We start from the raw sequence: 26,555 nt of genomic DNA on the forward strand, positions 1-26,555 counted from the left end.
AGCCAGGTACTTCTGCCTGGTCTCCCATGCGGGTGCAGGGCCCAAGCACTTGGGCCATCCTGCACTGCCTTCCCGGGCCACAGCAGAGAGCTGGACTGGAAGAGGAGCAACTGGGACAGAACCAGCACCCCAACTGGGACTATTACCCAGAATGCCGGCGCCGCAGGCAGAGGATTAGCCTAGTGAGCTGGGGCGCCAGCCAATACAGGTTTTAAAGTACGCCTGACGGGGCCAGCGCTGTGGCGCAGTAAGTTAATCCTTCGCCTGCAGCACTGGCATCCCATACGGCCACCGGTTCTAGTCCCGGCTGCTCCTCTTCCAATCCAACTTTCTCCTATGTCCTGGGAAGGCAGTGGATGATGGTCCAAGTGCTTGGGCCCCTGCACCCACGTGGGAGAACTGGAAGAAGCTCCTGGCTTCGGATCAGTGCAGCTGTTGCAGCCATTTGGAGAGTGAACCAGTGGGAGAAAGACCTTTCTCTGTGTCTCTCCCTCTCACTGTAACTCTACCTCTCAAATAAATAAATAAATCTTTAAAAAATTAAAGTATGCCTGGCATTTATTGGTTCACTTTCTTCATTTTATTGTCCAAAACTCAATTTTGGGGGATTCTACCAGCCAGGAGTATTCCTTGAAAGGTCAGTAAGTTTTGTATGTTTGTCACTCTCCCTTGATAATGTCTAAGGGAAAGCAAAGCTACTTTTCTGATAAGCATGTCACACATCTACAATAGCCTGAGACCTAGCCAGGCAACTGTGTAAACAAACCTCACCTGTGAGAAGGAGATATCTGGTCAGTGTGGAACGTGTTTGTCCTTACTCAACAGAAAACACAACTACAGCTGCTGATCTACATCACACAACAGAAAGCATGGGAGACAGTAGTAAGTATAAGATTGCTATAATAGCTCAATGATGCTAACAGAAATTCAGGAGCTTTCCGTTTTATCATACTTGGTGTTAAGGCTTTGTCTTGTGGTATTCATTTCATGGTTATAAGTTGGCTGCTTCATCTCCTTTTATTTCCTATTACCTTGCCAGTGAAGAAAAAGGAAGAAGGGCAAAGAGCCTAAAGAACATGCCACCTCACACTAGCCCTTTGGAAAATCTCTTTCTTAAGCCCTGTGCTGTGGGAGGGAGGGTGGGGTGGGCAGTACACCATGTTCTGTACATAGGAACTACATGAAATTTGTTTACCTCATATAAATTTTTTAAAACCCATATTATTTATTCCCTCTAGTATCTAGTATGAATAAAACGATGAATAAACCTTTAAAACTGAAAAAGTCCTATCCCCTAATTATATTTTTGTATCACGGACAATAATATGACAATCCTACCTGAAGGGATAATGGAAATATGAATATTTTGCCTAGAGTAGGAGAAGCTAAAGAAAAAATGGGGCACAGAAATGGCTTTAGCAGCCACTTGTTTTACTTTTCTGTTGCTGCTGTAACAAATTACTACAAACTTAATGTTAAAAAATAATGCACTATCCTACAGTTCCGGAGGTCAGCAGTCTGAGATGGGCACTCCTTGCAGGACGCTCCACAGGGGAATCCACTGACTCGCTTTATCCGGCTTCTAGAGGCTGCTTGTATCTGCCCCACACCCATCTTCAGTGTCAGTAATGAACAGTGGAGCCTTTGTCACATCACACCATAGTGATACCCTTTCTCTGCCTTCTTATTAAGAGTTCCTGGGATTACACGGGGTCCAACTGGATAATCTACGATATTCTCCTTGTTTTGTGGAAAGCTGGTTATTAATCTTGACTGCACAGCAACTTTAATTCCCCTCTGACACACACATATTTACAGGTTCTGGGGATTAGGACAAGGACATCTTTGGGAGGTCACTATTTCAGACTACATCATCTGGCTTTCAAAGATTCACATTCATTCCCAAAGTTATCTCCTTACAGCACCAACACAAAGCCCAAAATGTCATCCAAGTCTCATCAGTTCAAAAATCATCCTCTAAAGTGTACAAATCAGGTATGGGTAAGACTCTAGACATCCTGCACATAATTTCTCTCTATCTCTGGATCTGCGAAACTAAGTAAGTTATCTGTCACCACCACCCCCATAACATACAATGCTAAGACAAGCATGGGACAACAGTTTTGGACACCAGCTCAAAAATGGCTACAAATGAAAAGTAAAAAGTGATCACCTGTCTGAGAAAAGTAGCAATCCATCCAGGAAAACCCAAGACTTGAGACTGATCCTCTGTGGGCTGGGCTTCAGGCTCCATTCTTTAAACTATTCTTCCCTTCTCATTAGAGGGCGTCCATGTTTTCAAGGAAGTCGCTAAGTCTGTTTCTTCCTTATCAAATCTGGATGCACAAAATCCTTCTTTAAATTTTCTCTCTCTACCCCTTTCAGTTCAAGCTGTTAGCATTTTTGCTGATAAAACATTCACGAACACCTTATGAATCTCCTGTGGATGTCGCAGGGATTAAGTTCATTAGATAAGAAATTTATTAGTTCTTTCCTGAATAATTCCATGAATATGCTGCTGAGGTGGCCGAAGATGTCCATGAGTCAGAGGCCTAGACTCTTCAAAGCGCTTTCTGGAAGTTCGACTACTCTAAAATGCTGTCCTGCTATAATCCTGGCTTTCTCTCCAGAACATGCTCTCCTGACAGTGGACCTCCTAATTTTAACATCTTTTTGCAATCTGAATAGACTGACAACTACCCCAATCATCAAGTCTTGGTTCCCTTGTGCTTAAAATTTCTCCCTTCAACCTAATTCCTCTCCTATTTTCCCTCTCACATTGTACCACGGGCAGCAAGCAGAAGACAGACAGCACTTTCAGTCCTTTGCCCAGGAATATTTTCAGCTAAAAATCCAAATAAATTGCTCACAAGTTCTTCCCACATAGCTGCACAGTTCAGGTAAGTTTTAAACGGCTGTTTAAAAGTATTCGCTGAGCCTCCCTCTAAGTAACTTTAATATTTATAATTTTACCACAGTCTGCTTAAAATGATTTAAGTATTCTCTAATGGAGTATTTGGGCCCTCACTATATTTATATAAATTTATATATATATATTTATATCAATACTATATTTGTGTTTATACTAACAGTCTTCTAAAGCAATCTAGGATTTTTTCTATCATATTTCTCAAAATTCTTCCTGTCTATCCACTGCCCCATTCAAAAGCCTCCTCTACATTTTTTATGTATTTGTTACAGCAGCACCTGTTTCTAGGTACCAAAATTTATCAGGCAGGGTTCAAAGGGAGAAGCAAAGGCAACAGAAGACAGATATGAAGAGATTTACTGCAAAAAGTGACTTATTTGTGGGAAGTGGCAAGACAGGACTAAAATCTGTGTGGTGGGCTTGAAAGGAGGGCAAGTTGCGGCTCCTGGCACAGTTACAGCTGCTGTCCTATGTAGAATGACTTCTTCCTCTCAGGGAAGGCTCAATTCTTCTTTCCAGGCCTTTCGACTCATTGAATCAGGCCCATTTGATTTCCCAAGATAATCCTCCTATTTTAAATTCATCTGATTAGCAACCTTAATTCCACTCCATTCTTAATTCTTAATTCCCCCCTGCAATATAATATAACATGTTCACAATTTCCTTAGAGGGACATTATTTTGCTCACTACACCATTCTATCCCATCTGCAAGGCTGAAAGGCTCCTGGAGCTCAATAGAGGATTCCTGACAACAGATAAAACTATTTCTCCAAATCACTCAACTCCTTCACCAACATATCCTTCAAAACATTTTCATTTGGTTAACTATTATTAATTTTAACATGTATTTTTAAAAATTCCTTACCAACCAAAACAGTGGCATTATTCAAAGGCCAGTAGACTCGGGCATGCTGCACCACCACAAGCTCCCCCAAGCCCAGAATTTGGAGTACACTTGAGAATGTCTGTGTCACTGCAAGAGGCAGTTGCAGGAAATGCATTACTGGGTCCCCAAGGCCACTGGCCTTAAAGGAACACCTTACACACAATCACCGGGGGTATCAGTAAACACGTCTAGCGCCTTACTAGGACCCTAACTTGAGTAAGACATAGGGAAGAACCCGTAAATCTTTCTACATTAATTTAGATGAGAGGGAACACATGATGCAGATACATCTTCACAGGATAACATATTTGTTAAGAGTGAAAGTTTAATGATTTGTGATTTTGAATTAAATACCTTGAAATGATAAATTCTGCTGCGTATTCAAAAACCAAAAAGGTAGCTTGGAAAGTGGATGTGATTACACTCTGGGTCTACACCACACAGTCAGGACAGTGTAAATAATAGAAACTAAAACATTTGCGAAAGTTAAAAAATAACCTATGGTAAAAAGGAATCATATATTCTTATGTAGTTTCATAAAGTGTGAAATGTACTTTTAAAATTACAATTATATCAGGGGTGTTAATTGTCATCCTGTGAGAATGAGTACCAAAAGTTCAATAATATGCAATTTTTATATAAATTAGTTACTACTAATACAATAATTGGAAAATGATTACAATAACGACAATGGGACCAAGAAAACAACAATATTACCAGGGAAATTAGAAAATATAAAAAGAAATACAGTTGAAGATTGTAGGGTTAAAAAAAAAAAAGGAAAGAGGGAGAGAAAAGTGAAAAGCTAAGGAAACACACTAACATTCGGAGGCTTAAATTGATCCAGAAGTTTCCAACATGCTCTGATTTCTTTTGAGTTCTGGCCTGGAATATGGGGGAAACTAGGGTTGGAAAATCTGAACAAAACTAATATCAGAGTCCCCATCAGACACACGTAACACAGGGTGCCAACATGCATCATACCACCTAACTTCAAGTTCAAAGAGACTTGCAAACTTATCAGCAGGAGTTCGTAGGTTGATCAAATATTTAACTGAATGGGAAGCTGTTCCGAATGCTGAGACGTTCCTCCACGTCGCTCCCAGAGAGCTGCGGAGGGAAGTTGGGGCTAATGGGCTTCATGAACTTGAACTCCCCGGTCCCAGCGTCGCCCGTCAGGCGCACCTCGTACTGGTAGCTGTGCGACAGCGTCCCGCCGCCGCTCACGTCCAGCAGCGGCCCCGGGAAGCGGCCCTCCGCACCCGCGCCGCCGCCAACGCCGCCGCCGCCAAGCGCGCACCCCGCCCCGCTACCCACCCCGCCCCCGCCCCCGCCCCCGCCGCACAGCCGCGCCGCCACCAGCGCCAGCACACTCAGCACCAGGAGCGACGACACCGCCGCCAGCGCCACCACCAGCTGCACCGTGAGCCAGTCGGGCCGCGCCGGCTCGGCCGCCGCCGCCGCGTCGGGCAGCGCCACGTAGGGCTGCGAGAAGCCGTCCACCAGCAGCACGTGCAGCGTGACGCTGGCCGACAGCGGCGGCTCGCCGTGGTCCCGCACCAGCACCAGCAGCCGCTGCCGGGCCGCGTCGCGCTCGCTCAGCGGCCGCGCCGTGCGCACCTCGCCGCTGTGCGCCCACACGCCGAACAGCCCGGGCTCCGTGGCCTTGAGCAGCTCGAACGACAGCCAGGCGTTCTGGCCCGCGTCGCCGTCCACCGCCACCACCTTGCTCACCAGGTAGCCCGCGTCGGCCGCGCGCGGCACCAGCTCGGGGCAGGCGGCCGAGCCGTTGGCCGGCGGGTACAGCACGGCCGGCGCGTGGTCGTTGGCGTCCAGCAGCTGCACGCGCACGCGCGCCTCGCTGCTCAGCGCCGGGGAGCCGCGGTCGGCGGCGCGCACGCCGAACTCGAAGGCGCGCAGGGCCTCGTAGTCGAGCGCGCGCAGCGCGTACAGCTGCCCGCTGTCCGCGTGCACCGACACGAGCGACGCCACGTCGGGCTGCGGCGGCTGGGGCGGCTGAGGCTGCGGCTGAGGCTGCGGCTGGGGCTGGGGCGGCGGCGGCAGCAGCGAGTAGGTGAGCTGCGCGTTGGCGCCCGCGTCCCTGTCGCTGGCGCTCACGGAGCCGATGAGCAGCCCGGGGCTGTTGTTCTCGCGCACCAGCAGGGTGTAGGCGGCCTGGCTGAAGACCGGGGCGTTGTCGTTCACGTCGGACACCTGCACCGCGACGTGGTGCTGGGTCGTCAGCCTGGGCGTGCCCAGGTCGGACACGGTGATGGTGATGTTGTACTCGGCCCTGGCCTCCCTGTCCAGCGCTCCATCGGTTACCAGCCAGTACAAATTCTCCACGGAAGGTTTCAGCGTAAATGGAACACCGTCTTGGATGGAGCAAACCATCCTTCCATTTTCCCCAGAGTCTCGGTCTCGAATCCTAAACAGAGCTACTTCCGTGTCGGGAGAATTTTCGGGAATGGGGCTGGTAAGTGATGAAATAGTCAGTTCTGGAGGATTATCGTTAACATCCAGCACCTTAATGGAGACAGAGCATTTTCCAGAAAGCCCCCCACCATCAGTAGCCTCTATATCTAGCTCGTAGGAAGACACTGACTCAAAATCCAGCTTTTTGATGAGTCGAACTTCTCCGGAAAGGCTGCTTAGCGCAAACGTTTTGCTTATTTCCTGAGAACTATAAATAAGGGAGTAGGAAATCTCCCCATTCGTGCCGGCGTCTAAGTCCCGAGCGGAGACCCTGACAACCAGCGAGCCCACCGGGCTGTTCTCCGGGAGCTGCGCCTCGTAGAGCGGCTGCGCAAACGCGGGGGCGTTGTCGTTGGCGTCCTGCACCAGGACGCGGATCTGCGCGGTGCCCGAGCGGGGCGGGACGCCGCCGTCCAGCGCGGCGAGCGTTAGGCTGAGCTCCGCCTGCTCCTCACGGTCCAGCTCCTTGTCCAGCACGAGCTCCGGGTATCTCCTGCCATCTCCCCGGTGGCGAGTGGAGACATGGAAGTGGGGGTTGGCGCCAATAGCGTAGTTTTGGACGCTGTTGTTGCCCACGTCCATGTCCTCCGCTTTCGTCAGAGGAAACACGGTCCCAGCAGGGCTGGTCTCACGGATTTTCAGGGTCATTTCTCTTTCAGGAAACTCAGGAGAATGATCGTTTATGTCTCTCAGCAGGAGCTCGACTGGAAATACCTCCACCGGTTTTTTCAGTACCACTTGGAAGTGCATTACACAGGGCTCTGTGAGCCCGCACAGCTCCTCCCGGTCCAGTTTCTCATTTAGTAGCAACTGCCCGGTTTGCAGATCAAGCTGCAAGTGTGGGCCATTATCCTCAGAGACCACCCGGGCTCCCCGCGCTGCTAGCTCCCGCGCTGCCAGCCCCAGGTCCTGGGCCAGGTTGATCACAAAAGCGCCTCTCTCGGTTTCCTCCAGCACAGAATAGCGGCGGGGCTCCTGACCCGCCTGAGCCGCTCCCAGTAAAAGAAAGATAATCAGGACTTGCCTTTGTTTAGGAAAGGGTTCCCCTCCGGCCTCCATCTTGTCTTCCGCATTCGCCTGTCCAGGACCAGGGGCCGGCAATGCCTCCGGGGGCGACGGGATGGAGACGGGGACTGATTTGTCAGTGGATAACCCGTCCGGAAACGTGGGTGGGAAGCATTCTCCGAAGACTCACTGGTCCGAGCTCTGCTTCCCGGCGTTTCCCTGCTGCTGAAGATCTGAAGTAGAGGTTGCAGCGTTTACGCGGCTCTTTTTCTGATGAACTCTTAGCCTGCAGCGCCACCATGCGTTGTTTTTGATTCCAAACGAATTGCTAACAATTGTTCTGATCCATTGGGGTATTAGGTGTTTGGAAACTGGGGAGAACGCTGTAATCGCTAAATCATGCCATTAAAATTCTTCTTTCCTTTATTCAAAGAAGTGTTATTGATACCTATGTACCAGGTTCTGACACGCATATCAATAAACAACCCAGATTTGGTCCCTACCTTCTGGAGCATGTTGGCTTAGTGAATGTGTTCTGGGGGAAACTGAGGCAGAAGATGACACTATAGCGACCAGTCACCTTGTAAAAACAATAACATACAGCCTGTGATTTCTTAAATTTATCTTACTCAAGAAGTATTAACTGCTCTAGATTTTCTTTCCTATTCTAGGCAGCCTATGTAGCAGAATTATGGTTCCCACTGGTTGGATTACATTGAGAGAAAGGCTGCAAATTCACTCCAGCTTATGATACTCTCTCTACATAAGGTCAGAGAGTTATAGTTTTATAAATTGCGTGAAATATGGGAAAATTTATGTGAAGACATTTCCTGTATATGTTGTCCTGCTTTTTCTTCCTAACACTCATCATATGACATAGCATTAATCTATATATTTTTCTCTGTGTCATCCCTGAGCACTAAAAACTTGTTTTGTACCCTGCTGCGGTCAGAACATCTAAAATAATCCCTGGAGCATAATACATCTCAACTAGTATTCTTCGAATGGATCAATGAATGAATTACAATTTAAAAACTCTGACAGATTGATTTTCTTTAGCTGGGACTCCAGTTCATTATAGAAGCTGGATGAAGAAGACAGCATGTTCCCAAGTAGGTATTTTTATGCCACTTTGAGTAGTAATTTGAAACAACTCAGAATGATTTAAAATATCTTTTCATTAAGTGGAGAAAGACCCAGATGTTCACTAAGCAGAGAGATACATTACAAATGAAAGAATATAACAAGGTTATAAGTATTCTACAAAAATGGTTTACATCTCTTTTAGACACATTTTATATTGTCAGTGTTCTTTCATCTGGTATTATGACATAACTGATATTGAAAGGGATAATCTTATAGAGAATTTTCTAAGAATTTCTGTTTTTGTTTTTTGACAGGCAGAGTGGATAGTGAGAGAGAGAGACAGAGAGAAAGGTCTTCCTTTGCCGTTGGTTCACCCTCCAATGGCCACTGCAGCTGGCACATCTCGCTGATCCGAAGCCAGGAGCCAGGTGCTTCTCCTGGTCTCCCATGCGGGTGCAGGGCCCAAGGACTTGGGCCATCCTCCACTGCCTTCCCGGGCCACAGCAGAGAGCTGGCCTGGAAGAGGGGCCACCGGGATAGAATCCGGCGCCCCAACCGGGACTAGAACCCGGTGTGCCGGCGCTGCAAGGCAGAAGATTAGCCTGTTAAGCCACGGTGCCGGCCAAGAATTTCTGTTAAATATTCTAAAAACTATCACTGAAAATCCTCTTCAGTTATCCTCAAAATTGTGTATGTTAGGGGCTGGCACTGTGGCACAGTAGATAAGCCTCTGCCTGAGATGCCAGCAGCTCATGTCACAGCACCAGCTCCTGGGAAAGCAGCAGAAGATGGCTCAAAAGTACTTGGGCCCCTGCCACCCATGTAGGAGACCCAAGTGGAGTGCTGGCTTCTGTCTGACTGAGCTTTTGTCTGTTTTTCCTTTTCTCTCCACCACTCTGCCTTGCAAGTAAATGAAACCATCATTTTTAAAAACAGTATACTATAACAAAAGCTTTGCATGTCCTTTACAGACATGCTAATATTCTACAATCTTTTAAAGTCACAAATGTTAAACATTATGAAAGCCACATTTTAAAAATCTCAAAGTAATACGGTCTAACTTACAAATCCATGCAATAAAATCTAAACATAATTTTAACAAGAACCCTCCCTCGCTTAGCTGTATTAATTGGCAGGAATTTATTAAAAGAGCACTACTGATTTCCAAAAACCCAAAGGAGAAAGTATCCTTGGGATGGACTGGAAAATCTACACTGAGGTTATTCTTTGGGCTCTCCACTTCTTGTATCTCAGTGAACCGACTTTCTGTATGTCTTTCAATATATTCAGCCAAACATGACTTAATTTTATTGTTAAGTTCCAAACAGAGAGCCTATATCTAGTTTTTAAAGCCATTTTAAAAAATACAATCATTAGATCAATTGCCTAAATTGATCGATTGCCTAAAAACACAGAAAGAGATGTGTCATGGAAAACTAACATGGTTGCAATGGTACGTAGAGGGGAGTTTCCAGAAAAAGAAGGGGTGAGCTGGACAGATGCCAAAAAAGGAATCTATGATTTTAAAATCTTGAGATAATCTAATGATCTTTCAATAACACTAAAATATGCAGTCTCCCAAAAAGTTTGTAGAAATGGATATCATGGAAAAAACCTGCATGGTTTTCAACATTTTACATCAAAAGAAACTTATCTATTAATTCCATATTCCATGAACTTTTTGAAGTTCATTTATAGTGAAAGTTGATATAAAAAACAAAAAAGACTTTAGGTTTGGAAGAAATTATACTCTTTCCCATTTAATAACGCTGTAGACAAAAGCATGCAGATTTCGCAGAAATTTCTCCATTTAAATACAAGTATTCCAGGCAGGAAAGCATTATGTCAGATTATACAGAAGTCCTAGTCATTCAAAACATCGTGCTTGTATTTTAGGCATCCGGAATTCTGAAGTTCCTAGACGACAATCAGAGAATGGCACTAGGAACATCTCCAAACGGGATGTTGAAAAATTGATAAATTTAACTAATATTGGTGACTTTTCAGTAATAAATAAGGTTGAAAATCCATTTGTCTCCTTCAAGCATAAATGATAAGAGGCTGTGGAGGTACAATCCAATAAGATCTATAAACTCCTAACTAGGAAACTGATGCAAACACTAGGATTTCCATATGAACAACAACAACAACAAAAGCTTAATAGAAACTAACAGGAAAAAACCCAACTATTCCTTACGTAAAATGCTCTGAAAAATCAAGTTTGCTAACTATATCCAAGACCACTAACAAATGTGGAGTTTTCCTCCAAGTTACTGACAGCATCCTGATAATTAGGACTAATGGGCTTCATGAACTTGAACTCCCCGGTCCCAGCGTCGCCCGTCAGGCGCACCTCGTACTGGTAGCTGTGCGACAGCGTCCCGCCGCCGCTCACGTCCAGCAGCGGCCCCGGGAAGCGGCCCTCCGCACCCGCGCCGCCGCCAACGCCGCCGCCGCCAAGCGCGCACCCCGCCCCGCCACCCACCCCGCCCCCGCCCCCGCCCCCGCCCCCGCCGCACAGCCGCGCCGCCACCAGCGCCAGCACACTCAGCACCAGGAGCGACGACACCGCCGCCAGCGCCACCACCAGCTGCACCGTGAGCCAGTCGGGCCGCGCCGGCTCGGCCGCCGCCGCCGCCGCGTCGGGCAGCGCCACGTAGGGCTGCGAGAAGCCGTCCACCAGCAGCACGTGCAGCGTGACGCTGGCCGACAGCGGCGGCTCGCCGTGGTCCCGCACCAGCACCAGCAGCCGCTGCCGGGCCGCGTCGCGCTCGCTCAGCGGCCGCGCCGTGCGCACCTCGCCGCTGTGCGCCCACACGCCGAACAGCCCGGGCTCCGTGGCCTTGAGCAGCTCGAACGACAGCCAGGCGTTCTGGCCCGCGTCGCCGTCCACCGCCACCACCTTGCTCACCAGGTAGCCCGCGTCGGCCGCGCGCGGCACCAGCTCGGGGCAGGCGGCCGAGCCGTTGGCCGGCGGGTACAGCACGGCCGGCGCGTGGTCGTTGGCGTCCAGCAGCTGCACGCGCACGCGCGCCTCGCTGCTCAGCGCCGGGGAGCCGCGGTCGGCGGCGCGCACGCCGAACTCGAAGGCGCGCAGGGCCTCGTAGTCGAGCGCGCGCAGCGCGTACAGCTGCCCGCTGTCCGCGTGCACCGACACGAGCGCCGCCACGTCGGGCTGCGGCGGCTGGGGCGGCTGAGGCTGCGGCTGCGGCTGGGGCGGCGGCGGCAGCAGCGAGTAGGTGAGCTGCGCGTTGGCGCCCGCGTCCCTGTCGCTGGCGCTCACGGAGCCGATGAGCAGCCCGGGGCTGTTGTTCTCGCGCACCAGCAGGGTGTAGGCGGCCTGGCTGAAGACCGGGGCGTTGTCGTTCACGTCGGACACCTGCACCGCGACGTGGTGCCGGGTCGTCATCCTGGGCGTGCCCAGGTCGGACACGGTGATGGTGATGTTGTACTCGGCCCTGGCCTCCCTGTCCAGTGCTCCTTCTGTTACTAGAATGTAGAAATTCTCCACGGAAGATTTCAGCGTAAATGGAACATCGTCCTGGATGGAGCAAACCATCCTTCCATTTTCCCCAGAGTCTCGGTCTCGAATACTGAAAAGTGCTACCGTGGTTACAGGGGCATTTTCAGGTACAGGGCTTACAACTTTAGCCACCTTCAGTTCTGGAGCATTGTCGTTGATATCCAAGACCTGTATTATGACAGTGCATTTTCCAAATAAGCCCAGCCCATCAGATGCTTTAATATCCACTTCATATGACACAATGTTTTCAAAATCTAACATCCTAATTATTTTAATTTCTCCCGTGAGTTCATTAACTGCGAATGTCTTGGAAATCTCTTCATCACCATAAAAAAATGAGTAGAATATTTCACCATTAATCCCTGTGTCCAGATCTCTAGCGGAAACAGTGGCAATGACAGATCCGATGGGGCTGTTCTCTGCGACCTGCACCTGATACAGCTGCTGTGCAAACTCAGGGGCGTTATCGTTGACGTCCAAGACATCAATGAGGACCAGTGCAGTCCCAGTTTTGGGAGGAGCTCCCCCATCTACTGCCATCAGCGTTAACCTGAGCTCAGTCTGCTCCTCACGATCCAGGGCTTTGTCCAGAACCAGCTCCGGGTATTTTCTGCCCTCACCACCATTGCGGGTGAGAACACAGAAGTGGGAGTTGCGGTTGATGGTGTAGTTTTGGATGTTATTGATGCCCACATCCAAATCTTGTGCAGTTTTCAGGGGAAATACAGTTCCTGGAAGAGTATTTTCCATGATTTTCAAAAGCATTTTTGCTTCTGGGAAAACAGGGGAATTGTCATTTATGTCATTGACCAAAAGTTTAAACCGATATACCTCCAAGGGTTCTTCCAGTAACACCTGGAATTGCAGCTCACAAGGATCAATGGAGCCACACAATTCTTCCCGATCCAGTTTCTCATTTACTTGCAAATCGCCAGTCTGGAGGTTCAGCTGAAAATGGTTTTTGTTATTGTTAAAAATGACCCTAGCCTTCCGCCAAGCCAGCTCTCCTACCCCTAGCCCTAGGTCCTTGGCTAGATTAGCTACAAAAGAACCGCTGTCTGCTTCTTCTGCAATAATATAAACCTTCTGCTCCGCGACAGTCTGAGCCAGCAAAACAAAGAGAAACAGAACTTGCCTTAGAGCAGGAAAGCGGTCCATCTCAGCCCCCATTTCTCCAACACCAAAGACTTTAGGATCCGGATGCCTGTCTGTAGTCTGCTCTCGGACTCAGTCCTTGCCCGGTGCAGTTTGGGGTTAAGAAAGCCTCTTCTCTCACGCAAATCTACTTAATGGCTGCCGGAATAGCAACCCTTCTCTGCGCTGTTTCTCTTTAACGTTAGCCTATAGCGCCACCATGTGTTATATGCAGTAACTTGTTAACTGCAACAAACCGTGGAGTATTTCACTTAGATTTATGCAAAAACCCACTGATTATATTTATGGGGTGGTTTATGACCAGACACTTTGGGAAATGAGGCAAGTACAAAGTTAGTATGTGGAATCTTGAAAAACTTCATAGAAGATGCATATTTGGAAAAAACAGCAAAATAAACTTATCTTTTAATTCAATTTTCCATGAACTTTTTCAAGTATCTTACCTATTTGTTCAAGAAATACCGGTTTCCTATTTGCATCTAGCACTGTACCAACTACTGTGAATACAAGTTCCTTTTCTGACTTCATGAAACTTATGTCTGCTATGTTGAATACTAAGTGCTTTAGGGAAAGTGCACAGAAAAAGTGTGCATTTATCAGTCAATTTCTAAAGAAAGAATACACACCATTAAACTCTTAAGTTACTCTTAACACAGTAGGTGAAGATATTTCCATAGTATAAATTCAGTTGACAGACCAAATAGAATTGGTGTGTTGGGCACTCAATAGACAGTTCAAAGAACTGTGGATAACTTATTTGTAGATATTGTGTAAGCTTGTTACATTAACTCATTCCATTATCCAAAAAACAATTACTCAAGAGCATATATATCTATTACTAAAGCTAAGATACACAGCATTGCAGCTGAAATTCACTGAGATCCTGAAAAGGGGTCACAGAGCTAAAACCTGAAGCTGGACTGAAAAAGAAAGTTCTGAAGAAAGTAAGATTAATCTAAAGATTAAACTTATTCCCAATTAGGAAGCTTCTGAACTCACTTTTACTAAACAACTCACATGCCTTTTTGTGGACAGCTCGGGATCTTGGCATCTTCACATAGAACTGAAATTCTCTTACTCCTAGGGTAGGGGAAAACGTCTTGGGAGGGAGAAGACCAGGGGTCTTTCCAATGATACCAAACTTTAGCTAATATATTTTTAAAGGTTTATTTATTTATTTGAGAGGCAGAGCTACAGGGAAAGGAGGAGGAGACAGAGAGGTCCTCCCTCTGCAGGTGCACTCCCTAAGTGGTAGCAATAGCCAGGGCACCTTATGTGGGTGCAGGGGCTCAAGTACTTGGGTCATCCTCTGCTGCCTTCCCAGGTACATTGGTAGGGAGCTGGATCAGAAGTGGAGCAGCCAAGACTTGAACCGGCGTCCTCATAGGATACATGCATCATAAGTGACAGCTTAACTATATTGTACCACAACGCTGTTCCCAGCTAGTGTTTTAATAATATCACTTAAATAATAGACACTGTCATGAATTATGGCACACTGATGATCTGACTATCTGTAAAAACTTAGCATGGGCCAATTATAAGCATTGTGTTTCTTACTGGTTTAATTCCATTAAGGTACAAATCACTAAAATCAATATTGTACTTTAGAGTATTTCCTTCTACACAGTGAAACAAATTTATTTAATATTTCAAAATATGAGAAGATGATGGTTACAGTTAAAATCTGATGGGCAGTTTTTCTTATGGAAATATCTTGGTCATGGATCCAAGTTCTTTATTATGGAGTTAAGAAAATGTGCCCTGAATATCCATGCATTTTTTCATATTAGTGGGGTAGTAGTTGGAACCTGTTTCAGCAAGCCAGTGGATCAAAGTTGGTGTTTTAGTCCCTTCTTTCATCTCCCAGACATATTTTCTCCCAAGATTTAAGACCCTAGACTTGGAAGAAGACTGAAAATTTTTCATGAGATCTTCTAGTACTGGAGTATATGTCAATCAAATAATACTTGTTTCTGTAACCCAAATCAGAAACTACCCATATTATATATAAATTAGGATTATTTATAATACCTGAAGATTTTTCACTAAATGATAATGCCATTCACAGTGAGCTTAGTAAATAATTTCTAAAAGACAGAGTCTGATAAAGGAGGGTACAATGATCCTGAGTAAATGCTACAACCAGAAGAATTTCAGTTCCACTTTTTAAAAGTAATCTTGGGGAAGATAAAATAATGAGGGAAACCCAAGTTAACAAGACATTCTACAAATCCCTTTGTTACATTTATCTGTCTGAAGACCTCATCAGTTATGCATAAAATTAAATTTTGTTACAAAGTCCTTTGCTAGAATCAGGTATAACTAAGCTTGTGATCCTATATTCTATTCATTAATATTAGAAACATACAATAAAATATTATAATTTGATGCGATATTATATGAGTAGCCAAGGTTGTATATGTCTTTCATATCTATTTTGGTCTCAAGAAAGCTCTTCCAATACAGGTTAAAGTAATCATACTATTGGGAACCTGAAGACTTCCTGTAGAACACAAGGGCAACTAGACATTGGGCATTTAGGAGGAACTACAATCAGGAACTAGTGGGTTTAGAACCAGCAGGTATCTTACTCTCTGTTGTTTTCTACACTTCTGCCCCCTCCACTCCTTATTCCTTCTCCTTTTACTCCCTTTCTTCTTTCACTCCTTTCCTTGCCTCCCTCTCTCAGCCCTTCTATGTTTCCATCCTGCAGGAGTATAAACATGGCTATCTCAACTCTGTCCTTAGCATCTATTTCCTTGTTACAAGCAGTCAAGAGGAAAAACTAGATGAACTCTATCAACAATAAACTTAAGGGTTTGGAGAATGTGATGATCCAGCTTTATTTAGGAGTCTATCACACAACCAATAAAAAAATGGACAGGAGAGGCAAAGTAAAATGAAATAAACATCTTGATAATGACTGCATTAGGCAGTAAAAGGATGATCTCAGACAAGAAAGGAACACAGCTTGGAGGTATATCTTAAACCAAACAATGTTTTGAATTTATTTATTTTTGACAGGCAGAGTTAGACAGTGAGACAGAAAGAAAGGTCCTCCTTCCATTGGTTCACCCCTCAAATAGCCGCTAAGGCCGGCACGCTGCGCCAATCCGAAGCCAGGAGCCAGGCTCTTCCTCTTGGTATCCCATGTGGGTGCAGGAGCCCAAGCACTTGGGCCATCCTCCACTGCCTTCCTAGGCCACAGCAGAGAGCTGGACTGGAAGAGGAGCCACCGGGACAGAATCCGGCGCCCCAATTAGGACTAGAACCTGGGGTGCCGGCGCCACAGGCAGAGGATTAGCCAAGTGAGCCTCGGCGCCGGCCTGAACTTATCTTAAAAATAAACCAATATCTACCAGCAATATATACAGCTCACAAAATATTTGTGAAGGAAATGCCTAAGTGTAGCAAAAATTCTCTGCAATATATGGCAAGGAAGTAGAATGGAAACAATAAGCTGTAAAAAAACTTAGCATCTTAAAAACCAATCCAACAAGGTAGCAATTAGTTCTTTATTCATATCATGCATTTTCCACTATAGAAACACTATAAATTATACTATAAACTGTTATTTAAAACTGTTAAATTATACTATAAACACTATAAACTGTTTTGGTGAAAGAACCTATAGCCAGAACACCCAGAAAATACGATTAAGCCTAGTATGCAATTAAAATTGAAGGGGAAATTATTTGGGGTTCAATCTTGAAAATGAAACAACTCCTAACTCTCGATTTTTTCACAAAATAAGGAACACAGAAAATAGAATCAAATCACTGAGGTTTCAAAGCTCATTAGGAAAATGAAGTTGCCAAAATGAAGAGCTTTATAATGAACAAAATACCAAAGAAATGGAGCAATTCTAAGAGTTTAGCATAATAATAAGATCCCTGCTTGAACACAACCCTTTCAGAAAGCAGCAGCTTTCTCCAGGTAACTGTCCTGCGGAGGGAAGTTGGGGCTAATGGGCTTCATGAACTTGAACTCCCCGGTCCCAGCGTCGCCCGTCAGGCGCACCTCGTACTGGTAGCTGTGCGACAGCGTCCCGCCGCCGCTCACGTCCAGCAGCGGCCCCGGGAAGCGGCCCTCCGCACCCGCGCCGCCGCCAACGCCGCCGCCGCCAACGCCAAGCGCACACCCCGCCCCGCCACCCACCCCGCCCCCGCCGCACAGCCGCGCCGCCACCAGCGCCAGCACACTCAGCACCAGGAGCGACGACACCGCCGCCAGCGCCACCACCAGCTGCACCGTGAGCCAGTCGGGCCGCGCCGGCTCGGCCGCCGCCGCCGCCGCGTCGGGCAGCGCCACGTAGGGCTGCGAGAAGCCGTCCACCAGCAGCACGTGCAGCGTGACGCTGGCCGACAGCGGCGGCTCGCCGTGGTCCCGCACCAGCACCAGCAGCCGCTGCCGGGCCGCGTCGCGCTCGCTCAGCGGCCGCGCCGTGCGCACCTCGCCGCTGTGCGCCCACACGCCGAACAGCCCGGGCTCCGTGGCCTTGAGCAGCTCGAACGACAGCCAGGCGTTCTGGCCCGCGTCGCCGTCCACCGCCACCACCTTGCTCACCAGGTAGCCCGCGTCGGCCGCGCGCGGCACCAGCTCGGGGCAGGCGGCCGAGCCGTTGGCCGGCGGGTACAGCACGGCCGGCGCGTGGTCGTTGGCGTCCAGCAGCTGCACGCGCACGCGCGCCTCGCTGCTCAGCGCCGGGGAGCCGCGGTCGGCGGCGCGCACGCCGAACTCGAAGGCGCGCAGGGCCTCGTAGTCGAGCGCGCGCAGCGCGTACAGCTGCCCGCTGTCCGCGTGCACCGACACGAGCGCTGCCACGTCGGGCTGCGGCGGCTGGGGCGGCTGCGGCTGCGGCTGTGGCTGGGGCGGCGGCGGCAGCAGCGAGTAGGTGAGCTGCGCGTTGGCGCCCGCGTCCCTGTCGCTGGCGCTCACGGAGCCGATGAGCAGCCCGGGGCTGTTGTTCTCGCGCACCAGCAGGGTGTAGGCGGCCTGGCTGAAGACCGGGGCGTTGTCGTTCACGTCGGACACCTGCACCGCGACGTGGTGCCGGGTCGTCATCCTGGGCGTGCCCAGGTCGGACACGGTGATGGTGATGTTGTACTCGGCCCTGGTCTCTCTGTCCAGTGGGCTCTCAGTTACCAGGGTATAAAAGTTCTTGAAAGTCGGCTTCAAAAGAAACGGGAGGTCGTTCTGGATGGAGCAAACCATTCTTCCATTGTCTCCAGAGTCAGGATCTCGAACACTGAAAACAGCGACCACCATCTCAGGTGAAGAGTTTTCTGGGATGGGGCTGATGAGCGACGTCATGGCTATTTCAGGTGGGTTGTCATTCACATCTACAACACGAACTAAAATGGTTGCTTTTCCAGAAAGACTTCCGCCGTCAATGGCCTGAATGTTAATTGTGTAAGACTGAATTGTCTCGAAATCTAGAAGTGCTTTTAAATGAACTTCACCCGAAATCGGATGGATTTCAAATGTTTTTCGTGCATCTCTGGAGACGTGGGAAAACGAATAGGAGAGTTCACCGTTTATCCCTGCATCTAAGTCTGAAGCGGACACCTTGATGATCAAGGAGTCCACAGGGCTGTTTTCTGGCACCTGAACTTCATATACCGGCTTCTCAAACTGAGGGGCGTTGTCATTGATATCCAGGACCACCACGCGAATCAGGGCAGTCCCAGACCTGGGCGGTGACCCGCCATCTAAGGCTGTCAGCATCAAACTAAGCTCTGGCTCCTTTTCACGGTCTAGGGGTCCATCCAGTATCAGCTCTGGGTATGTACTGCCATCATCATTGTCTTGCAATTTAAGGTGGAAATGAGGGTTGTGGGTTATTGTATAATTTTGGACACCATTCTTTCCTACATCTAAATCTTGAGCACTATCCATTGGGAATGAGGTTCCTGAAGTAGTACCTTCTAAGATTTTTAGAAGTATATTTTTGTCTAGGAAGGTGGGAGCGTGATCATTGATGTCTTTGACCAAAAGCTCAGCCCAAAAAAACTGCAAAGGATTTTCAAATAATATCTGGAAATGCAATACACATGGCTCAGTGATATCACAGAGTGCCTCCCTGTCTAGTCGCTCATTTACGAGCAAGTTACCAGTCTGCAGATCCAAACGCAAATAAGGTTTATAGCTGTCAAAAATCACTCTGGCCCTCCGTGCAGCGAGATCCTCCGTGCTGGGACCCATGTCTTTCACCACGTTAGCTATAAAGGAGCCAATCTCTGTTTCCTCTGCCACTGAATAGCTCCAGGTCTCAGAACACACCAAAGACCCTCCCAGGCAAACAAAGAAAAGCAGCACTTGCCTGATCGGCGGCGAGCTTCCCTCTCCCAGCTCCATGGCTGCGTAGTCAAACGTCTTTCTTCAGAAACCTTTCAAACCAAATCTCTAGCAGCTCTTGGAATGGCTCCTCTCATCATCAGCCAGGACCTTTGGAAACCTACAGATTTGTAATCCTGTTTTCGAGGGTTTGTGCTCTACATTTCCTTTCCAAGGCCCTCTTCTGCTTCTCCAACGCTCTCAGCTCCACGCTTTAAGGGGAAACCAGACCTTCTGCTGTTAAAAACATTTCACCATCTTATCCTGCAGCGCCACCATGCGACTCTGCAGATTTTAAGGTTTTAGACAAACTAATAAATTTGAGGCAAAATACTAATTTATCTTGTGTGCTTATTAATTTAAATTATGTTTTTCCTATATTCATATTGTTTTCTGAGTTGCATTTTTTGTGGTGTGTGATTCAGTCTTTAACACAAAAACCACAATCTACTAGAGCTGTGGTGGATGTAAAAAGCATGTTTAAAATATGGTCCCTGCCTCAAGTAAGTTATGATCTTTCTGTGAAGACAATGTACTAAACAACTAAAGATAATTAAACTCTTACATGTAGTTGACTTAATAAGCAAGAGATTTTCAGGGAAATCAGAGATGGGAAGCAGAGGCTTTAGTCTTCTAAAGCTATCAGCAAAAACTCCTAGAAAAAGACAGTAAGAATGAGGCATGTACTTGAAATTGAACCTGGTATATACAGATAGTTGTTTTGGGGAGGTTGGATATTTCAGGTTAGGTAGACAAGTAAAAGTAATTTAGAAATACTCTGTAGGAGACTTACCAGACAGAAATAGAAAATAGTGCTCAGTAATTATGAGTAAAGCTTCTGACAACGTAATCAAGTCAAACAGACTAGACCCCAGTTTGACTATGAAACTGCATTTTATCACTTTGCAGACCCAGGCTTTCCAGAGGAGATTCTTTAATTTGTTCAGCAAAAATTTATTAAGCAAATATTTTGTGCTAGGCATAGTGATAAGTATTAGGGTTAGAATAGTAATAGAATAGTTCCTTCCATGAAAGAGGGCTAGAGAAAAAAATAGTACATACTGAATGCCGTGGCAGGGAAAGTTCATGCTACTATAGGGAAATAGGTGAGGGTCATCTAACCAGGATTTGAAGTACAGGAAAGACTTTTCTAGAGAAAATGTTCTTTATATTGATATATGAAAAGTAATAATAATTCAAATGAAGACTGGGCATGGGGTAATATTTTCCAGACTAAAATATTCTTGCATGAATCCAAAATGAGAGAATTGAATTGGAGTTATCAATTCAATTGGAGTTCAATTGGAGTAATTGAAAATCAATATGGCTGAGGCACACAGCAAAAGGAGAGAATTAGTGGGAGTTGAAATTGGAAAGATATACAGCCGGCGCCGTGGCTCAACAGGCTAATCCTCTGCCTAGCAGCGCAGGCACACTGGGTTCTAGTCCCAGTCGGGGCGCCGGATTCTGTCCCGGTTGCCCCTCTTCCAGGCCAGCTCTCTGCTGTGGCCCAGGAGTGCAGTGGAGGATGGCCCAAGTGCTTGGGCCCTGCACCCCATGAGGGACCAGGAGAAGCACCTGGCTCCTGCCTTTGGATCAGTGCGGTGCGCCGGCCGCGGCGGCCATTGGAGGGTGAACCAACAGCAAAGGAAGACCTTTCTCTCTGTCTCTCTCTCTCTCTCACTGTCCACTCTGCCTGTCAAAAATAAAAAAAAAAGATATACAAACATTTTGTGTGCCATCCCATGGCATTTAGACTTTACACCAGTAGGAATGGAAGATGATTGTAGGGTTTTAAAGAGTAAAGTGACATGCTCATGCTTTTTTGTTGTTGTTTTTCAAAAAGATCATCTTGTTTCAAAGTTAACATTAAAGAAGAGTTTAGGTTAAGATTGGAGACTGATTAGAAGTTATTGTAGTAAAACTGCTAAAGAGAGTGGCTTCAACTAGAAATGCAGCCATGGGGTTTTATTGGAATGACAAAGTAACATGAAGTGTGGTGGCAGATTAGACATAGAGAGAGTAAGGTAGGAAGGAAATGAAGAAAATGTACTTCATTTTCAGGCTTAGGGAACTGAGTGTTGGTGCTATTAGCTGATAGAGTAAATACAGGAAGAGGAGAAGGGAGAGAAATAGATATGGAGCTGGAGAAGATATATTTAGTTTTGAAAGGGAAAATTTTAACTTAAAATATGTTAAGTTTGAGGTGTTCATAGGACATACACATAAATAGCACATAGATGATCTTCTATTACAAAAAAGAAGGAAATGGTTTGGTTGCAGAGATAAATTGGAGAATTCATTGGAACAATTGGTGATGGAAGTCCTTTAAGAAAGATATTAAATTATAGACTAAAAGAAGGTTGGGTTTTTTTAAGATTTATTTATTTATTTGAAAGAAAAAGTTACAGAGAGAGGCAGAGACAGAGAGGTCTTCCATCTGCTGGTTCACTCTCCAAATGACCGCAATAGCCGGAGCTGCACCAATCCGAAGCCAGGAGCCAGGAGCCTCAAGCCTCCTCCGGGTCTCCCACATGGGTGCAAGGGCTCAAGACCTTGGGCCATCTTCCACTGCTATCTCAGGCCACAGCAGAGAGCTGGATTGGAAGAGGAGCAACCAGGACTAGAACCGGCACCCATAAGGGATGCCGGCGTTTCAGGCCAGGGTGTCAACCCGCTGTGCCACAGCGCCGACCCCAAGAAGGATGTTTTGAGTTTGTGATTTCAGAAATTATGCATCTCTCAAAGACTACTGTCTCCAGAGAGTAACCACAGTCATGGCCACCAGACTGGAGCACAAACAAACGTCGTCAGAGATGAAGAAGGCTAGACAGAGATAGGTCAAGCTCCTGGACCAGAATTGTGGCAAAGGATGGGCAAAGATGACTATAGGAAATTTTATTTGAGACAGAGAATGTGTTTGTTAGCACTTCTTTCCAATGATCTTGATTAATTTTAAACTATACTACTATATTGATTTAAATCATACCAACTGGTTTGATTCTTATTTGATAACTCTTATATACAGAGACTGATTAGGTAGGAATTTCACTAATTTCTTTTAGCCCATTGAAGATGTCTTTGTTTTCTGTTGCTTCTGATGAGAAACATGAAATATAGCTATCAGTTTGTCATCTGTTTCAGGGTTAAGTAACTTTTTCCTATGACTTTTTTAAAAAGATTCCTTTTTTTCCTTTGGTTTTGAGAAATTTCACTATGGTATCTGTAGGCATCACATATTTTTTAGAAGATTTATTTATTTCAAAGGCAAAGTTATAGAGAGGGAAGGAAGTGGAGGGGAGGGAGGGAGGGAGGGAGGGAGAGAGATCGTTCATCTGCTGGTTCATTCCCCCAGATGGCTGCACCAGCCAGGGCTGGACCAGGCTAAAGCCAGGAGCTTCATGAAGGTCTCCTATGTGGGTAGCAGGAGCTCGAGAACTTGGGCCATCTGCTGCTGCTTTCCCAGTCATGTTAGCAGTAGGGCAGCTGGGACTCAAACTAGTGCCCTTATGGGATGCTGACATCATTGGCGGGGGGGTGGGCTTAACCTGCTGTGAAACAGTACCAATCCCACATATCTTTTGAATCTATCATGTTAGGCTTATTTAGGTTGTAAATGAATCTGTTCATTGATTTTTTTTCCTGAATTCTGGAAAACTCCTAGTAATTATTTCTTCAAAGTTTGCTTCTGATCAATCTTTTTTATCTCTGTTTCTGGAGTTCTGGTTAAGTATGTGCCAGAACCTTTTACTCTATGTTCCTAACCATCTCTTCTGCATCCATTTCTAGGAGTTGTATCTTGTTCTTTTCTAATATATCATAGTTTTTTATTCTCTATACATTGTTTGGTTTAACTTTTAGTTCCGTTAAAGTGATTAGCATAAAGAGACTGTGATAACGACACTATCTGAAGTGCTTCCAAGTTTATTTTTGTGGGTTTTTTTCTTCTGCTGGCTGTCACTCATAGTGTATATGCAGTAATCTTTTATCTTTTACTTTGTTGAAGTTAATAACATTAAAATTAGTTACGTGAATAATTTGAGGTTTAGAGTGAATAAAACTTCTTTCATAGAAGATCTTCATTTAACTTTGACAGGACCTGGGAGCACTACTTGAGAATGATCACCTTAAAACAAGTTTAAAGTTAAAAATCAAGTTCAAGGCTGAAATTCCAAGGAATCACCAACTTCTAGTTCATGCTCACTGTGAGTGTAGAGATCCATGCTTGTTAATGGGAGGGCCTTCTGCAAGCTCAGGTTGCTGGGCTTTGATTCTCCCCTCTACATGGAGGTTCCGATTCTCAAGTTCCAAATGTTCTCAAGGGAAAGGTAGATTTTCTGCCCACTTAATTCTTGAGTTTCCTTTTAATGATAACTTTGACCCAACAATATATTAGTGTCCTAACAGCTAATTATTTTCAGAGAAAGGATAGGTATACATGAATTATGCCATTCTTATTAAAGATATAGTCTCAGGTATATTGTTACACCTCAATCACACATGAATTCTTAGCTTTCATGGTGTGCAGGCAACTGATCTTGAAAGGTTAGACAGGGGCTGGCACTGTGGAGTAGCACATCAAGCCACTGCCGGATGCAGTGCTGGCATCCCATATGGGTGCCAGTTCAAGTCCTGGCTGCTCGAATTCCAATTCAGCTCTCTGCTGTGGCCTGGGAAAGCAGTAGAAGATGGCCCAAGTCCTTGGGCCCCTGTACCTGCATGGGAGACCTGGAATACGTTCCTAGGTCCTGGCTTCGGATTGTCAGAGCTCCAGCCTTTGCGGCCAACTGGGGAGTGAACCAGTGGATGAAAGACCTCTCTCTCTCTCTCCCTCTCTCTCTCTCTCTCTGCCTCTCCTTCTCTCTCTGTGTGACTTTGACTTTCAAGTAAATAAATAAATCTTTAAAAAGGCTAGAGAAATGTTTATTTAACCTTCAACTGATCAATCAAATCATCCCTATAATGATGCAATTAATTTATTTTTAAGATTTATTTATTTGGAAGTCAGAGTTACACAGAGAGAGAAGGAGAGGCAGAAGAGAGAGAGAGGTCTTCCATACACTGGTTCACTCCCCAGTTGGCTGCAATGGCCAGAGATGCACCGATCCGAAGCCAGGAACCAGGAGCTTCTTCTGGGTCTCCCTCGAGGGTACAGGGGCCCAAGGACTTGGGTCATCTTTTACTGCTTTCTCAGGCCATAGCAGAGAGCTGGATCGAAGTGGAGCAGCTGGGACATGAACTGGCACCCACATGGGATGCCAGCACTGCAGGTGGTGGCTTAACCTATTAAGCCACAGTGCCTGCCCCATGATGCAATTAATTACACAAGCTGTTGCAAGAGACAGCTTCTGTTGTTGACATTGATATTTGTACCCATTTTTCTTTGTAACATTTTCTTTTAAAAAAGATTTTATTTATTTATTTGAGAGGTAGAGTTACAGAGAGATATGAAGATATGAAGCCAGGAGCTTCTTCCAGGGCCTAAGGACTTGGGCCACCTTCTACTGCTTTCCCAAGCAACAGCAGAGAGCTGGATCGGAAGAGGAGAGGCCGAGACTTGAACTAGCGCCCATATGGGATTCCGGAGCTGCAGGCAGAAGCTTAGCCCACTATACCACAGTGCTGGTTCCTATTTATAACATTTCTGCCCTATATACTCACATGCATATCTTATCCTATAAGTCTTCTGTAACTTCTTTTCTATATCTTTATCTTCTTTCCCATATTTATATTTAAATATTTTATGAGTCTCAAAAATAGGATATGGACTGTAAATATGTTTGTGGGTTTTTATTTTTTATTTATTTTTATTAATTTATTTTTTTGACAGGCAGAGCTAGACAGTGAGAAAGAGAGACAGAGAGAAAGGTCTTCCTTTTTCCATTGGTTCACCCCCCAAATGGCCACTACGGCTGGTGCACTGCGGCTGGCGCGCCACGCCAATCCAAAACCAGGAGCCAGGTACTTCCTCCTGGTCTCCCAAGCGGGTGCAGGGCCCAAGTACTTGGGCCATCCTCCACTGCACTCCCGGGCCACAGCAGAGAGCTGGACTGGAAGAGGAGCAACTGGGACTAGAACCCAGGGTGCCGGCACCGCAGGTGGAGGATTAGCCAAGTGAACCCCATACGGGATTCTGGCACTGTAGGCAGCTTTACCCACTAAGCCACAGCACCAGCTCCTTCTCTGCTTTTGATCCAGCTTCCTGCCTGGTAAAGTAGTGGATGACGGCCAGGTGCCTGGGCCCCTGTCACCCACATGGAAGACCCTGAGGGAGTTCTGGGCTCCTGGCTTCTGCCTGGCCCAGTCCCAGCCTTTGTAGTTATGTGGTGAGTGAACCAGTGGATTAAAGATCTCTCTGCCTCTCTTGATCTCCCTCTCTTTCTCTGTTACTCTTTCAAAAAACATTCTTATAAGTTTGTGGAAAAATGAAATTAAAAGATAAGCTTATTTTTAAAATACATAAATAAAACATGTAGGATTTATCCATGTAGCTGGATGTATAGCTTATTTCTTTTGATGACTGCATAATAATCCTTCACAAGCATGCTCTATATTTTATTTTGGGGATCTTTATTGTTTATGAAAGTGGATTCTCATTCCTATTTTTCTAAGTTGAATGTAGTCATCTACCCCATTTTGTAAAGCTGTGAAAGAGTTTTCTGGCTTGTTAAATCAAAGTAAAATTGATGTACCACAGGTTATGTACAAATTAAACTTCACTAAATACTACTAGATCACTCTCTAAATAGGTTGCACTGTGATTTCCTATTAATCCACTTGATATTATTTAATTTTTTCATCTTTCCTAATGTTGTGGATGTAAATTGGTGTTGATTTTAGTGTATTTCACCAACAATGGGGCTGAATATAATTTCAAGCTCTTTTTGGACTTGCTGTTTGCCTTTTAAAACCCCTTTTTGGTGTTTTGCTGATTTTCAAAGGTTATTTGAATAATTTAAATATTCTTAGTTAAAATATTGTGACTTTTCCCCATCATCTGCTAGTTTGTGCTAGCCTTCAGTTTTGAGGAAGTAATATGTACTCATTTGTATTTTTATTGTTCATACTTTAAAGACTTGTTAAGAAATTCAAACCAATGCTAAAGTCATATTTTTATCAAAGATTACTTCATTTTTCCAATTCTAATACTTAAATT

The 26,555-nt window shown here is 45.9% G+C and overlaps 3 protein-coding genes across 3 annotated transcripts; all 3 read right to left on the minus strand.

The window, feature by feature from the left end:
- Positions 1 to 3,548: 3,548 nt before the first annotated feature.
- On the minus strand, positions 3,549 to 7,362 carry LOC133757962 (protocadherin beta-15-like). Its single transcript, XM_062188976.1, has one exon. The coding sequence runs from the start codon at positions 7,348 to 7,350 to the stop codon at positions 4,867 to 4,869; it is 2,484 nt and encodes an 827-aa protein (XP_062044960.1). The 5' UTR covers positions 7,351 to 7,362; the 3' UTR covers positions 3,549 to 4,866.
- Positions 7,363 to 10,593: 3,231 nt separating this feature from the next.
- LOC133757963 (protocadherin beta-15-like) lies at positions 10,594 to 13,209 on the minus strand. The gene has a single exon (XM_062188977.1). The coding sequence runs from the start codon at positions 13,073 to 13,075 to the stop codon at positions 10,607 to 10,609; it is 2,469 nt and encodes an 822-aa protein (XP_062044961.1). The 5' UTR covers positions 13,076 to 13,209; the 3' UTR covers positions 10,594 to 10,606.
- A 3,468-nt stretch (positions 13,210 to 16,677) lies between these two features.
- Positions 16,678 to 19,729, minus strand: LOC133757964 (protocadherin beta-18-like). The gene has a single exon (XM_062188978.1). The coding sequence runs from the start codon at positions 19,418 to 19,420 to the stop codon at positions 16,976 to 16,978; it is 2,445 nt and encodes an 814-aa protein (XP_062044962.1). The 5' UTR covers positions 19,421 to 19,729; the 3' UTR covers positions 16,678 to 16,975.
- Positions 19,730 to 26,555: the final 6,826 nt, after the last annotated feature.

This window comes from Lepus europaeus, chromosome 4 (genome assembly GCF_033115175.1).
Source record: "Lepus europaeus isolate LE1 chromosome 4, mLepTim1.pri, whole genome shotgun sequence".
Taxonomy (NCBI): domain Eukaryota; kingdom Metazoa; phylum Chordata; class Mammalia; order Lagomorpha; family Leporidae; genus Lepus; species Lepus europaeus.